Consider the following 16,351-nt stretch of genomic DNA (forward strand, 5'->3'; position numbering starts at 1 on the left):
GCGAAGGGCGTGGGGACGGGATAAGTCCATTGACAACTGCAGATGCCCTTATTATCGGCCGGGACGTCTGATGCACCGGGTGGCGCTGTTTCTCCCTCGGGACACGTTGCACATCCCTCATCTGCCGCAAGTACTGTGGGACAGGTACATGGTTTCTTTACTCTGATAGTTCGACTTCACCCTACTATAGCTGGGGTGACAAGACTACGAGTCATTACTACTTCAGGGAGACGGTGCTCTTATAATACCTTCTGGGTGGCTTGTCTCTGGCATACGGATAACCTGCTGTGGCTCGGCGTTCCGAGGGCATCCTGGGCCGCCTAGATTCCCGCCAATCGCGGGAATCACTTTCGAGGTTAAACAGACACCAAAGGAAACGCCAGCCTAGGGGGAGCCCGCTGAGGAGGATACACTGCCTGGTAAAAGCCCCGGCTCCGAGAGTGACTTGCAAACCATACTTACAGAAATGTGGTAAGGGTTCGCAACCATAGCCTTGAAGGTTGATACGTTGACGACCTGCATAGATGGCATCACCCATAAGCTGGCCAGTCACGAGACTAGGATTAAAGAGGCAGAGCAGCGGCTATCCGACTCTGAAGATGTCACGGAACAACTGAAAACAGCTATGACCCAAATGGACAAACTCATGAGAATAATTGATGCAAAGAACGAGGACATTGAAGCTAGAAGTCCCCGCAATAATGTACGCATTTTAGGGATACCCAAAAGTACAAACACGAGGCGGCTTGAACAGTATGTGGAAAAACTGCTCCTGGAGGTCACGGATGAGGGAGCCTTGTCCGCCCAATTCATAGTGGAGAGGGCGCACAGATCGCTGGGACCCCGACTGCCCCCTGGGGCAACTCTCCGCTCCATAATAGCTCGCCTGTTAAACTATCGGGATTGCGATGTCTTGAAGGAGGCGAGGGAAAAAAGGCAGCTTAACTATTCCGGTGTGCCCTTCACCATCTTTCCGGACTTTACAGCCCGGGTGCAGGAGGAACGCAGAAAATTCAACAGAGTAAAACAAACTTCGCCAGGAATAAGTGGACTACGCTCTTTTATATCCAGCACGGCTACGGAATACCCACCAGGGTAAACCAAGCATCCACATGACGCCACAATCTGTGGAGAAGTTCCTTAAAGATTAGAAAACGGCGGAAGACATCCCCTGCAGAAGAATATGAGCTTACACAACTGCCATTGTCGGACGTGGAATGACTTGATGCTGAATCGCAGAGCTCACCAGGCAGCGGTGCCGTTGATTGAGTGCGCATACGTAATGGACTTTGGTGGACTTGATCTACGGACCACTGTAATGTATACCACTGATTGTTACACTGGAATGTTTTTGTAATTGTATTGCTATCTTAAGTGTGAATTCTGGAAACTTTAGAACATACAGCAATTGATATCTTATTCCAGACACCCTTGCTGGTCTTGGGGACTACTGGCAGTAGACAGACTCCTGGCTTATAGCAAGGTTCAGGTGTGCCATCTGGAGTGCAGACTCCCATGTATGTACCCCTGCTATTTTCTGGTTTAGATATGTTGGTGGGTGGGAGGGGTGGAGTATGTCTAGCATGATTGGGATGCGTCAGTGGGAGGATGAGGGATGGGTGTGGATGGTTACTATTGGCTGATTGACTTGTTGAGGAAGGGAGGGCAGGGGAGGCATCAGCTGGCATGTTTGAGGTGCTTCGGTGGGTGGGTGGGTGGGTGGGTGGGGGGAGGGGAGGGCTGCAGTTCAATGTGACACGTTTTTTATGGATGCACGAGATGACCTGGCGGAAAATAGTGGTTTGTGAGTTATAAGGGAACCCTTGCGGGAATGTTGAACTATTTTATATGCATTGTACTTATTCAAGATGGGCGAGCCGCCTGAAACCACTTTCACGATACTCTCCTGGAATATCAGAGGGTTTAAAGATGCCAGAAAATGTAGACAGGTGTTAGCTTACTTGGATCGACGTAAGGTACAAATGGTGTTGTTGCAGGAGACGCACATGTCCCCTCAGTCTAAGCCTTCTTTTGCTAGCAGATGGGCGGGCATCAGGGCTTTTTCTACCTATTTCTCCTATGCTAGGGGCACTGCTATATTGATCAGGCGCTCAGTTTCATTCACACTCCTGGGTCAATTAGTGGATACTTCTGGGAGCTACGTGATCCTGTGGGGGAGGTTAGGTGACGGGACAGTTACAATAGTCAACTGTTATGCCCCGAACACACACGCCCGAGTTTTCCACACTGATATGAGGGAAAATACTGGATATTGGCTCCAAGCACATCATTTGGGGAGGCGACTTTAACGTAGCATTAGTGCCTGCACTAGACCGAGCGGATGGTCTGGCACAGTATCATACTAAGATGAGAGAGACGCTGCAGGGTATTGTGGAGGAGGGAGGACTGGTGGATAGCTGGAGGCATATGCACCCCATGCGCCAGGAGGGTACGCACTTCACTTCTTACACAGGCACGTGGGCACGGCTTGATTACTGTTTCTTGTCAAGAGAACTGGTTGTTGGTGTGATGTGCGAGGCATTTGGCTAGAACCTATTCTGACCACTGTCCGGTGTTTGTTACGATGGCTATACCTGGATATGACCATCCTAGACAGACCTGGCGTCTCCAACCCACTGCCCTACTAGACGCGGTCTTTCGGGAGGAGCTGAGGGAAGATATAAAAGACTTCTTTCCTCGTAAAAAGGATATGGTCTATAGTGTTGAGATGGTGTGGGTGGCCTTCAGGGTCATTGTTCGCAGGTGGTGTATTGCCAAGAGTTTTGGGGTGCTGCGGGACATCCAACGTACACTGCATAAGTTGGAGGGGGAACTGAAGGGGTTAGAGCGAAGAATGCTAAGTAGGGATGAGGGGGCTGCGCAACGAGAGTTTAGAGCAAAATTGTCAGGATATGAGGAGGAGGCGCTGCGTGAAACTAAATTCCGGAGCAAATATTGGGTCGCCCGCAAGTATGGTGAGGGGGAGCTGCCAGGGAGAGCACTGTCTGAGGTCATGCAGATTGCCTGCTGCACTAACACTATCTTGGAGCTGACTAACTTGGAAGGGGAGCCCTGTAGGGACAATGGACAAATTATGGCTGTCCTTAAAACGCTTAGAGCGCTTATATATTACTCAGACCTCGGGAGGTGTAGATCTGGATGGCTTCCTGGGAGAGGTGGCCTTGTGCTGGCTGAGTGACGTGCACAGGGAATTCTTGAGTGCCCCATTGGAACTTGACGAAATTAGAGAAGCCATAATGTCCCTGAGCAACGGGAAGGGCCTGGCTTAGACGACATATCTGCAGAATTTTATAAGTGCTACATAAATATTATGGCGCCGGTATTATGAGAAGTATTTGAAGACTCCCTGGAATCGGGGATATTGCCACGATCTATGCGTGAAGTAGTGATTACATCCCTCTTGAAGCCGGGTAAAGACCCAACGATATGTGACTCTTACCAGCCCTTATCATTAATAAACTGTGACGCAAAAGTATTGGCCAAAGTATTGGCCACACGACTATCCCTCAATGACCAAAATAATACTTCCAGATCAGTCGGGCTTCGTTCCGACTAGGGCGACCTCTCATAACCTGTGCACTCTTTTCTCCCTCACACAAACGGTGGCGCCAGAGTTCCCGCTTGCCGCTGTGTTTTTAGATGCCTCTAAGGCATTCGATTCCGTGGAGTGGAGATATCTTTTTACTGTCTTACGGAGGTCTTCATGGCCTGGGTGCACTTATTATATACTGGACCCACGGCTAAAATCCTTGTGAATGGTCATCAGACTCGCTATCAATAACTAGGGACACCCGTCGGGGGTGCCTGCTATCTCCCCTTTTATTTGCCATTGCCATAGAGCCATTAGCATGCCGGATACGACAACTACATAAGGAAAGCGCATTTCGGTGCTTTCAACGTCAAATCTCTGGATCACTTTACGCCGATGATGTGACGCTGTATGTCGCGGATCCTCAAAATAAGTTGAACGCCCTGCTACGTGAATTTGTGGTCTTTGGTAGATTATCGGCGGTTGCCATTAATTGAGGGAAGTCAGTTTTTTCCATTAACTCCCGTGGTACCTGTGTTCCCCTTAGATTTTCCCCTGGAATGGTGCCACTCAAACCTGCGATATCTGGGGATCCAGGTTTCCAGGGATAGGGAAGAGACACAGTACGGATGAATTATGGAACGGCCATCACGAAATTAACTGACACTGTCACGCGATGGATAAGTCTCCCTTTGTCACTGGCTGGCAGAGTTTCTCTTATTAAAATGGTTATATTGCCCCGCTTTTTATATTTCTTTCTCAATATCCCATACTATCCGGGAGCCTTCTTTTTCAAGACTTTGAAAACTGAATTGATTAGACTGGTGTGGGGTGGGCGTCAACCGAGGCTCAGATGGGCTGTTATGGCGCAACCATACAACAAGGGGGCATTTGACATACTAGACTTTGAGGCGTATTACCTCAGTGCACAGGCCCACTATGTGTATCACTGGGTTGAACCTACATCGTATATGCCCCAAATTGCTGTGGAGGGTTGGATTGCTCACCCTAATACCCTTAACGGCATAGTTCATGGCCCGGTACGTGCGCTGGACACTCCACAGACCACGCTGTCTTGTACGATCGATGCCTGGCAGAGAATACTGCGTATATTGCAGGTTTTGTTGCTCTACGCACCGCGCATGCCCCTTACCTATCATCCCCGGGTAGAGTTGGTACAAGAAACTGGGTTTCAGAACATGTGCAGTCATCTTAATGTACTTACATGGGGGGGACATGTTCTTCAATGGTGTGTTTCGATCTAGGGAGCTCTCTTTTGGTGATACTACTCCCAACCCCCTGGAGGTATTCTACTATATACGATTGCGGGAGGGCATGAAAGCGCTGCTTCCTGACTTTCCAAAGGAACCCGACTGTGTTGCTCCTTTAAATGTTACTCTGTGCAGCACTGATGGCGCGCGTTTGGTATCATGCATCTATAATAGTCTTCGGACCCATACCCAAGTGGTGATGGGGACAGGTCGAAGACACTGGAGCGCAGATTTGGGGAGAGATGTAACCGATGAGCAATGGGAGTATTGTTGTGGAGTCACCGGGAACATAACTTTCAGTTGTAGATTTAAAGTCATTCACTATAAATTCCTGCACAGAATCTATTACACCCCTGCACGGAAATACAGGTTGAAGCTGGCTGATACGGACCGCTGTGTACGGTGTAGACAGCAGAGCTGGGTTCTTGCACCTGGCATGGGAATGCCCTAAAGTATGGCAATACTGGGAGCAGGTACATGAAGCCCTGGAACACATGCTTGATTTTAGCTTTGATAAAGATCCACTGATTTTGTTATTGGGATATACTAGCAGGACATTTTTAGATGTCTCTTTGCTACTGGCTAAGCGACGACTGGCCTGTCGATGGGGGTGGGGAAGGGCCCCGAAGTTCAAGGAATGGGTGCAGGACATGGTATACTGCCAGGAATAAGGTGGGATATATGCAGAGACTCAACCCATCGCCTCCAGACCCAAGGACAGCCTAAGGGGCCCCTTACAAGCCTACATGCTGCAACTGGGGACGGCACAGGTGGACGGAGCAACCCCGGAAAGGGTCAGGCAGGAGAGGGCCAATGAGGGAAATGTTTCCTGTTGACTGTACCACGGTTGGGCAATGTTGTATTCATGAGAGATCACGTGTATGTCCATGTGGATGGGTAACGTATACATGATGCATTGTGCCCAGACTTCTCCATGTTGGATATGATACTGTTGGAAGCTGTCGATCGCCTTGTTTACATGAATTTTAAAGATGTGCCTCTGAATAGCTGATGTATATCTGTAGGGTTTGCATTCTTGTATCCTTTCAGACAATATTTGCTGAAGAACTCGCTATGCATCATTCTCGTGCTGGAAGAACTGTACTCCTATGTAATGTTTCCAAATATCAAAAATAAAGACTTTAAAAAAACAACAAAAAAACATTGGCTTAAGGTCGAAAACCGTGTTAAGTTTAAAGCCCTGAGTTATATGTATAAAATCAAGGTTGGCTCTGCCCCTAAATATCTGCAAAACCTAGTCCACCCATACTAACCTTCTCGTCTACTGCGATTGACCACTCGGGGAAAATTCTTGGTGCCCAGGATTAAATTTACAAGAATGGGAGGTGGTTTGTTTGCTTGCCTTGGTCCATCCATGCGGAATTCTCTTCTCATTGCACTTCACAATGCAACTTAATATATGAATTTCCGTAAACTTTTAAAATCTTGGTTATTTAACCAATAATTAATTATTCTTATGTATTTTCCTTGTTTGCTCATTTACTCTTTTTCTCCTCCTTCAGGCTTGGTGCTGGGAAACCCTTGTTGGGTAGCTGTGCGCCGTACAAAACTAATTTAACATAACATGAAAGATCATTGTTAAAGCAAAGCGCTCTGATACCCTCACAGGTCTAGTTCGCGCTTTATTTATTAGTTTTATAAAGTAGAGGTTAAAAGGTAGAAACCGAAATTAAACAAAGAAGGGATCCTACATCTGTAGAAGAGGTGTGGCGCAGTGGCCAGGGCACCGGACTCCGAACCACGGGGTTCATGATTCGATCCCCGCTGCCGTTGGCAGGTTAGTCCTGCACCATGTGACTCAGGGCAATAGCTCGCTTAATCCCAGCGCTTTGACACCTTCAGGTAATTGTGCGCTTTACAAATACTGGACTTCATTTTATTTTACAGGGTGGGGTAGAGTGTAGCGGCCATCTTGGGGTGGTGTAATCAGGGGGGCTACTCCGTCCAGTATATCTAGGTTAGGTTTAGTACTGACTGGATTGATGTCAAATTAGTGATACGTTTGAGTAACAAGTTGTTGCAATCTGTATCAAGGTAGCCACCACCCGAAAGCCTTATGGAACAACCTCTTGTTTGAACAGTTTCTCCTCAGGAACGGCAACACGACTTTAGACTATCAAAAAGGAAACTGCTGTCTTGAGCAAGAACCTAGATGCCCGTGACTATCCGGCAACAACCATTACAAAGTCCCGTAAGAGGGCGCTCAATAACAATAGGGAAGCGCTACTAGATCCTAAGGAAAAGACAGCTGAGGACATCATAACCTGTGTGACCACATACACACCAGATTCAATTAGGATCCAAAGAATAGTCTGAATAAATTGAAGATAGTGAACTCTGGGAATCTTTCTATTCCAATGCCTCAGTTTGCTATGAAATGTACAAGTAATCTACGAGACATAGTGGTCCACACTCGCTCCAAACCTGCACAAAAAAAACAAAGCACACTATGGAAAACATTAACAGTGTGAGGTCACTACCCATGCAACCTTTGTGGGATTTGCAACCTGACGAAACATACCAAGGAACTGAACCTGGAAGATGGGTAAGTGTGAACTCAGCGCACTCACACCAAATGTAACACAAAGAAATGTATCTTCCTAATCATGGAACATCGAAGCAATATTAGATGTGGAAGAACCACCACAAAAATGAGTGCACACTACCTGTCTCACTCACACAGACCCAAAGAGATGTGTACTGGACAGTGATAGAAAGCAACGCCATGTGGTCAACCCAGAAACTGTTTTAAACAGCACAACGTTTGATTTTTCGCCTTTCCACTCAGACCTGGGGTCTAAATGACGAAATACCATGGACTGAATTATAGATACCTCCATTGGTCTTTCTACCTCTGTTTTAAGACACCACGGGCTCTAATTATTAATTTGAGGTCTCAGGGTCCTTCGTCTCTCTGTAAAACAAAAGAAAAATCCCCCGGTAGGTGCACCACTACAGGGCAGTCTCTATCCCCATAGTTTACCCATGCCCCAATATCTGCACACATCTGTCAAGTCATATCCATGAATGGAGTACTTCAACATCCTACAGGTCACTCTACATCCATCAGTAACATGACCTCTATTTTTATGTCAGTCTTGAGACTCAGAACCTACACCATTTGATTGACTTAATGACTTTAGGTCTTATGGTCCTTGATAGCTTTGTGCAAGAGGACATCTACTGCCAGATGCACCACTTCAGGGCAGACTCCCTCCTTGTTGTTTTCCCTGCTAGAGTTCTGCTCACCGCGTTGCTCTGGTGAGTTTGTTGACAAGTTGGCTTTAATACGCACACATTTCTCCATACACATCACTAATATAACATCAATCTATATGTTGGTACTATACTTAACCAAGACTGAAAACTCCTGTTGATTACACCACCCCAAGATGGCTGCTACACTCTACCTTACCCTAATACCTGGCCATGTGTAAGACCCCTTCTTGGTTTAATTTCGGGTTCTACCTTTTACCACATTCAATAGTTTGAGCACCCACATCATGACATACTCTGATTTCTATCCTGATCTTCCTCTCGAGTGATATTCTACCACCATTGCAAGATGGCCGCCATGCTCACAGCCTCTCATGCGAGACCTGCCGAGTCAGATACCACGTTGTTACACCTTTAACGTGACTGCCCACAAGCGCCTCTGGTAATATCCAGGTGCGGGGGAGATGCACAGGTGAGAAGGCAGTGCCCGGTCCTCTAGTCAGGTAAGTGGTACCATGCTCTCATTTCCCTGCACCTTTGTGGCAATCGTTGGATTTAACCTCCAGCACCGCAACTAGCGTGCACTCACATTATTGCCCGTGGCCCTCCGAGTGCACGGATACTTCCACATTGTTGTCTCTTTGCGTCCCTCCTACAGGCTCCACCCCCCCATCACCTCCGGACCTCAGCATTGAGCTGCCTCGTACTTAGTTGCGCTCACACGGCTCCGGCATTTAGAACCTTTGCCTAGCGTAGCTATGCGCTTTAGAGCTTCCCAGCTACCGCTGGCCGGCACCATGGCCCTTGCTCTAGTCCCAGGGTCCACCTGTAGATTCTGGTCCTTAGTCACAGGGTTAGTACCCCTAGGCAGCATCACCCCTCTTGTTGTCCTGGGTCACTTGCCCACGGATTTCCTCTTATTAAGAACTCTGTGGTGCTGCTCCTAGAGTAATATGGGCTTTTTAACAGTGTGTTTACTATGCTCTGTTCTACTACATGTATATGAACCTCAAGGTGGTCCCTACAGTGGTCCGGTCCTTCACCTTTGCCTATGAAGTAGTGTACCCCCATCATTGAGGTAAGCGAGGCCTACCATTTAAATATAGTCCTTGAAAAGCTCTTGTGCGCCTTGTTTTTAATTGTTTTAATGTCCAGTCAAGTCAAAATATTTATATAGCGCGCTACATACCCATAGGGTCTCAAGGCGCTTGATGAGGGGGGGGGGGGGGGCGGGGGGGCGGGGAGGGGGGGGGAGGAGGGGGGGGGCGGGGAGTTATTTGTCGAATATCCAAGTTTTAAGCTGCTTTCTGAATGCTAGGTGGTTCTGAGTAAGGCGAAGGTGAGTGGGAAGAGTTCCAGGTTTTAGCTGCCAGGTAGGAGAAGGATCTACCTCCCATGGTGGTTTTGTTGATGCGAGGCACAGTGGCAAGGGCTTGGTTGGAGGAACGTAGCTGACGAGGGAGAGTGTAGAAGGAAAGTCGTGTGTTGAGGCATTCGGGTCCAAGTTCGTAAAGTGCTTTGTGTGCGTGGGTTAAGAGGTGGAAAGTAATCCTCTTATTTACGGGGAGTCAGTGGAGGTTATTCAGGTGGCCAGAGATGTGTTCTTTACGCGGGATGTCTAGTATGAGCCTGGCTGAAGCGTTCTGGATGCGTTGGAGTTTTTTCTGGAGTTTTGCGGTGGTCCCTGCGTAAAGGGTGTTTCCGTAGTCCAGGCGGCTTGTGACCAGTGCGTGAGTGACCATTTTTCTAGTTTCGGTGGGGATCCAGCGAAATGTTTTTTTGAGCATGCGGAGAATGTTGAAGCAAGATGATGAGACGGCGTTGACTTGTCTGGTCATTGAGAGTGAGGAGTCCAGAATGACGCCCAGGTTCCGTGCGTGGTCCGTCGGGATGGGTGCTTTTCCAAGGGCCTCTGGCCACCAAGAGTCATCCCATGCGGAGGGGGAGGTGCCTAAGATGAGGACTTCTGTTTTGTCTGAGTTAAGTTTCAGACGGCTGTGCTTCATCCATTCGGCTACTTCTTTCATTCCTTCGTGTAAGTTGTTTTTGGCGGTGTTAGGGTCTTTGGTGAGTGAGAGGATCAGTTGGGTGTCGTCAGCGTAGGAGATGATGTTGAGATTGTGTTCATGGGCGATGGCTGCAAGGGGGCTCATGTACACGTTGAAGAGGGTGGGGCTGAGTGACGATCCTTGCGGCACGCCGCAGATGACTTCCGAGGCCTCTGACTTGAATGGAGGGAGCCGGACTCTCTGTGTTCTTCCGGTGAGGAACGAGGTGATCCATTCCAGTGCTTTTCCTTGAATTCCGATGTTTGAGGCGCTGTAGCAGGGTGCTATGGCAGACTGTGCCGAAGGCTGCGGAGAGGTCAAGGAGGATGAGGGCGACTGTGTCTCCATTGTCCAACAGAGTTCGGATATCGTCTGTTGCTGCGATGAGTGCGGTCTCGGTGCTGTGTTTGGCTCGGAAGCCGGACTGTGAGGAGTCGAGGCATTTGTTGGTTTCGAGGAAGGTGGCGAGCTGGTTGTTGACAGCTTTCTCGATGACTTTGGGTCAGGTGATTTTATAGCAATTTGTACCTTTACCCATACTTGCGCAGCGATAAGGCTGTCCTGTGTGTCAATGAACCCTGTGGACACAGCCACTACACCTTTTTGGGTTTCTCATGTCGTGGTTCTCTCTATTTTTTTGTCTCCCCATTCCTCTTTCTAGGTGGAGACTTTTCACTGATTCCTATCCAGAATCACCCACTTTATTCCGACATCCTCAACCCGCGGGGAGTCCCCTTGGCCCCACTAGGGGGTTATTAATGTCCTGATGAAGTGCGACCCGACGTTTGGGCTTCGCAGGCACGAAACATGTTGACAATGCACACACAAAGCTATCTTGCTACCTTAGGACCTCCTGATAGCGCCACTTCTTTTACTTAGTCCTGGACCCTTATTGGATTAAACAGTTCTGGGGTCGAGTGTCTATTTTAAGACACCTTACACACATCACTTTTCACTATTTTTAGCCCTCATGCAATCACCACATATGACCCCCTCAGATCTGAAAATCTCTGTTAAAGAAACCACTCGGCCCGTCAGACATTGCAGGCCGGTCTGACGAGGAGCGCCCTATAATGAAGCATTACACCCTAACAGGTGTGTGAGGGCATTATGATCTGAAATTCAGATCTCCCAGCTACTTGATCCCCTGCCAGGTAGCACCCCTTAGTGCACCGGCTGCATAGAGGAACGTTCTCCTCTCCTTGTTTTGCATGTGTACTCAGAGGATCACAGGTGTAGGACATCTTTAAAATAACTTGCTCTTCCATTCCCCCCTCTGATTTAACCCTTTCAAACCCATGCATAGTTGTCCTCTCTGACTCCCGACACTCAAGACTATTTCCTTAGTGTCCATCACACCAGCCAGGAGGGTCAGCAAGTTACAGGCTGTCTGTTCAACTTCCATATACCAGCTGCCTCCCAGATAAACTAGTACTCTGCACCCGTGCGCCTTTTTTAACAAAGGTACCTTTCCATGTCCGCCAAAGTATCACACTGCTGACCTTCTTTTCTCCACCACACACCTCCAAGGATGAAGAGTGACTCCACCGTCTTTGACCCGAAAAGTGTTGTCCTTCTATATGGATTGTACCACAGCCCACTAGGTAGATGGTGCAAGAAAGGGAAACCAGTTCAGAAGCGGGCCATCGATAGATATATTGTACTCTGCATTAAGATCTGCTGCACACTGACCTAGAAGCAACCTCCTGAGCGTTTGCTTGTGTATTCTACCAAAGCCAATGCTGTGACCACTGTGTTAGCTTGCGGAGTCCCTGTCCTAGACATTAGTCAGGCTGCTACATGGGCATCCTTACGCTAGTTTACCACACGTTACTGCCTTGATAGTCTCGTCTGTCTTGCTGGGTACTTTGCCTGTTCGGTCCTCCAGGACCTTGTGGTCTAAGCCTTTTTGCATACCCATCTCCAGGGATGTATTACTTTAGTATCTTTTCAAAGGTAAGAAATGTGTGGCTAGGAGTCTCTACTATATGAACAGGTTACTTACCTTTAGTACCACCTTATTTGGCAGAGACACTATCTAGTCCCAGATTCCATACCAATCCTCCCAGCTTCCCTTTTCTGCAAACTTGACTTTTCTGACTGAAAGGTCCTTGTAGGTCCTTAGAATCTGCGTATTTGTCATTGACTTTCTGCTGTGGCTCTGTGCTTCTGGCACAGAAAAGTCATGAACTAAAGTCTATGTTCTGGGGTGGCACGTCTATGTGCACCGTGCAAGTCCCTTCTGGCGTGGACGTCGCCGTCCAATACAGCTGATTAGCGGCACGTTCCGGCGTGCAGAGATACTGCCAAGATTATCCCGATTCAGTCTGACGCCTGTGGAATATTCTAAGGTAAGGAATCTGCCAGGTAAGGCGTTATTGAAGCTATGTAACATTCTCTATTTTGCACAACCCTTTTTTAAAGATGATCAGTATAGATGTTCAGGAAGAATACTCTATCAAGAATATTTGTGAGCTCTACCATTTGTAGCAGTATCAGTGTCCCCCACCATAGTACAAACCAGAACAGGTCCAGCAGACTAGTTAGGCACACTAACAGTGGTATTCTAGGACTTGTGAGGACCCAGTAAAAAGCCTACATGTACACCAGCTGTGAATGATCTGTTTGAAATGCTTCACCAAAGGCTGAAGGGAAAATCATAACAAATTAGCAAAACAAAAATGGGTGCATGTATTCTTGCTTGCTAATTTGTATGACCTAGATACCTGTTTATGGGCCAGATTTTTTTTTTCTTTAGGTTGCTTTGTCAACATTTGCTGTGTATGTGCTGATTGATGAGAAAAATGTCCTTGATGCAGAAAAGGCATTTGTGTCGTTGGCCTTATTTAACATCCTCCGGTTTCCAATGAATATGTTGCCAATGGTCATCAGCAGCATGGTTCAGGTATGTAGATTGTAAGTCTGATTTATAATATTTATTGTTACAGATACATGATTGCTGTTTGTTTTGAAAGAGCAACCAGAAATAGGACATCATAATGTTGAAAACCTAATCAATTTAAGAAATTGTGATTGCCACAAATAATGCAATTTGTATATCTTGGATTTCAAATGGGTAACTGGTGATCAAACATTTCTTTCTGATAAACTTCTAACACTGATTCCTCACTATTTTGACTATTTCTCATACGTTAGACCAGACTGGATACGGAAAATATTGAGAAGTACCCCTTAAGGCCAACAGGTAGCGCTGAAGGCTGTTTACTGCGTCATTCTGCACAGGACGTGATGTGCGTGGGCCTATATAGGCACCAGTCATGCGTGCTGACATCAGTTTCTTTAACATGGATCTCGAGCTACCCCTCATCTTTTTGAGAAGGACTTCTTGATTTTTCAAAAACGATAACCCCATGTGTGAGTAATTTTGTCACCTCCTACATCTGCAGATTTCAACCTGTCTGGGGAATCTTGTAAACAAATGTAGTGTCAAGTCAAGGTCCAGAGCCTACTTCTGATACCACTCCTGTGGTCGGTCCCAAGTAAAATCCTTGTTAAGATCCAAATCCACAGATAAGTCCATGAAAAAACATAAGAAGGCCATGCAAGACTCTGTACCGTCCTGCCATTCCAACTTTCTTAAAACTGAGGTAATCATCTGACCTCGAGGTCTTGCTCCTGAAGTAGTTGTATAGCAGAGCTGATGAGTTCTCCACGGCAACCTGAATTCCCAGGGCTTGCAACAACACCACAGTAAATGGAGAACCAATACTCCAGCTTTTTGGCACACTGCGAGCTCCTAGCATACCTGTGGACCCAAAGGAGTTGCAAGGCTTCCCAAATGGACTTTCACAGTGGGTTTGTCTTTGGTGCCAGCTGGGCCCTCTGACTTACCAGATTCTGACCGACATTGGTACTGGTTTCATCTTTGGCGCTACCTCCCACAGCAGAACATGAGCTGCTGGTGCCATCCACTCTGGGTGATGGCTGCTAACCCATAGTGCTGTCCCATGCTGAGGCAGCACCTCCCTGACCTCCACCGAGGCCACAAGATGCTTTGACTGCACAACAGCTGCTTGACCACAGTACCTACTCGGACACAATACCCTTGGACCTTGTAATGGCTCATGTCCTACACAAATTGTTTGATATGGACTTTGACATTTACAGCTATGATGCTGGGGATGAGCTTGCTGATCCCTTTCAGAGGGATTCTTGGTATGAAGACCTCCAGGACACCACTGGTCAGTATACCTTCCCAGATACTGGACTGGTGTCTCCTCTGGGTCTGGACTCACAGGAAATTGGCTCATTCACTATGGTTGTGTGGAGGGTGGCTAAAGTTCCCAAGCTTGCTATCCAGGAAGTATTCAATTGTTTAGACTGGGGTGCTTCAACCTGGTCAGACCAGTTCGAAGCCCCTTTTGCCTTTTAAAGAAATGCGCTATTGGGGACCTGGGCCAAGCATTGTCTACACTTCTGATAATCGGCAGGTTACCAGGTTCTGTCGTACTGCTCCGGGTGATCCAATCTTCTCTTGAGAGCCTTGTGATCCAGGTATCTGCCAACAAGGTTAAAAATAATTCTTTCCCAATTACTTCCTCTGAGAGGTAATCCAAAAGAATAGATGTTTAGGAAACTGGTCTTCTCCTGGGGGAATTTAGCTCTACATTCAGTCAATGCCAACTGCCTTCTGGGCAACTATTCTCGCTCCTACGGGACTCAGTGGCTGAAGTGCTTCTCATGGTTCCAGAAGAGGCCTCTACTACCCTATCTCAGACCATGCAGGGCAGTTGTGATGCGACCATATTTACTATCTGTTGCGGATTGGGCACTATGGATTTGCGGGCGTCGGTATAAGCACTCCTATGGCCCATCACAGGCACTCCTGGATGTGTCCCATTGTGATTTCAGAGGGTGTTCAGATGAGCCTTCTGGACATGCTATTCAATGATAACTGTTTTTTGGGGACAAGCGGATTCGTCCTTAGAGTTCTTTAAAGACAGCAGGGTCATTGTGCGCTCCCTGGACCTTTCTGTTCCCCCTGCGACAGCTGCACCATCAGTATTTGCCTCTCTTCTTGGCCATCCGTATCACCAGAAAATCCAGAGGGTGAAACAATCCTCAAATCTTTTCATTGCCACTACTCCCACTTCACAAGTAGATAACATGGGAATTGTGCAGCCCAGTCCCCCACTCCTTCAGCTGATGCAGCCCCCAGACATCCTTAGCGTACACTTTTCAGTACACGGCCACCCTGACGAAGGCAGGATCTGACATTTTCTGCCAAGGTGGCAGGTGATAACTGCAGTCAAGTGGGTCTTGCAAATTGTGGTGCAGGGTTGCACCCTACCATTCCTTGAGAACCTGCTGCGCCTTCCCCAGAATGGCTAACACAGTACCACCGTCCTTGTTGCAGCAGGAAGTGCAGACTCTTATGGTCAAATGAGCCATAGAGAGGACGCTAATGCCAGAAGTGCGTTGTGGTTATTCCAGCTTCTTTCTCGTGCATAGTGAAATTTAGGTTTTCAGTCAGTCTTGGATCTCTGCCCTCTCAACAACGTTCTATTAAAAGACTAATTAAAGTTGCTCACTGTGGCCCAGCTCTTGTCTGCCCTCGACCCTGGAGACTGGATGGTAGTGTTGGACCTGAGAGACGCTTACTTCTGTATCTCATTTCTGCAGGCTATGAGGAGCTACCAACGTTTCACGGTGGGCCAGGGGCATTTTCAGTTCACCATGTTATGTTTTGGTCTTGATGGTAGTGGTTGCAACACATATTTGGAGGTCAGGTGTCCCAGTCTTTTCCACTTCAATGACACTGTTGAAGGCTTGCTTGCCCTCAGAATGTCCTCACCCACCTCCAGACTACTGCAAATCTCCTCATATAGTTGATGTTCCCTATCCACGTGCTGAAGACACACCTGATGTATTCCCAGATGCTCCCCTTGATTGGAACCATTCTGGTTACAGTGCAGTTCTGCACTTCTCCCCGAAGGTGAAAATCCAGAACATTCAGGCATATGCAGGTTTCGCAAAGGGGTGGGAGGGGAGTCCTCCTGGGAATAGCATACCAGACGGCATATGCAGGCTCTGCAGGGGGGGGGGGGAGAATAGAAGAGTCCTTCCCCCAGAGGGATCTTTCCAATCTGGTCCAGATTCTGTAGAAGACTGCAAAAGATCTGCAGTAGTGGCTGTGGGACAGTGATTAGGTTAGCAGCAGACCACTCTACTTACTCCCCCCAGAGCTCACATTTTTTAACAAAGCACCCCTTCTGGAATGTAGC

At 47.7% G+C, this 16,351-nt stretch overlaps 1 protein-coding gene across 1 annotated transcript in view; it reads left to right on the top strand.

Moving 5' to 3' along the window:
- Positions 1–16,351, top strand: part of LOC147668204 (multidrug resistance-associated protein 1-like) — a gene marked incomplete at its 3' end in the record, with an annotated part of 614,782 nt that overhangs the window by 246,504 nt on the left and 351,927 nt on the right. Inside the window, exon 8 of the mRNA XM_086948707.1 lies at positions 12,865–13,011. Coding sequence (XP_086804833.1) covers positions 12,865–13,011 — 147 coding nt within the window. The remainder of the gene's footprint in view (positions 1–12,864; positions 13,012–16,351) is intronic.

This window comes from Lissotriton vulgaris, unplaced genomic scaffold (genome assembly GCF_964263255.1).
Source record: "Lissotriton vulgaris unplaced genomic scaffold, aLisVul1.2 SCAFFOLD_1214, whole genome shotgun sequence".
NCBI lineage: Eukaryota > Metazoa > Chordata > Amphibia > Caudata > Salamandridae > Lissotriton > Lissotriton vulgaris.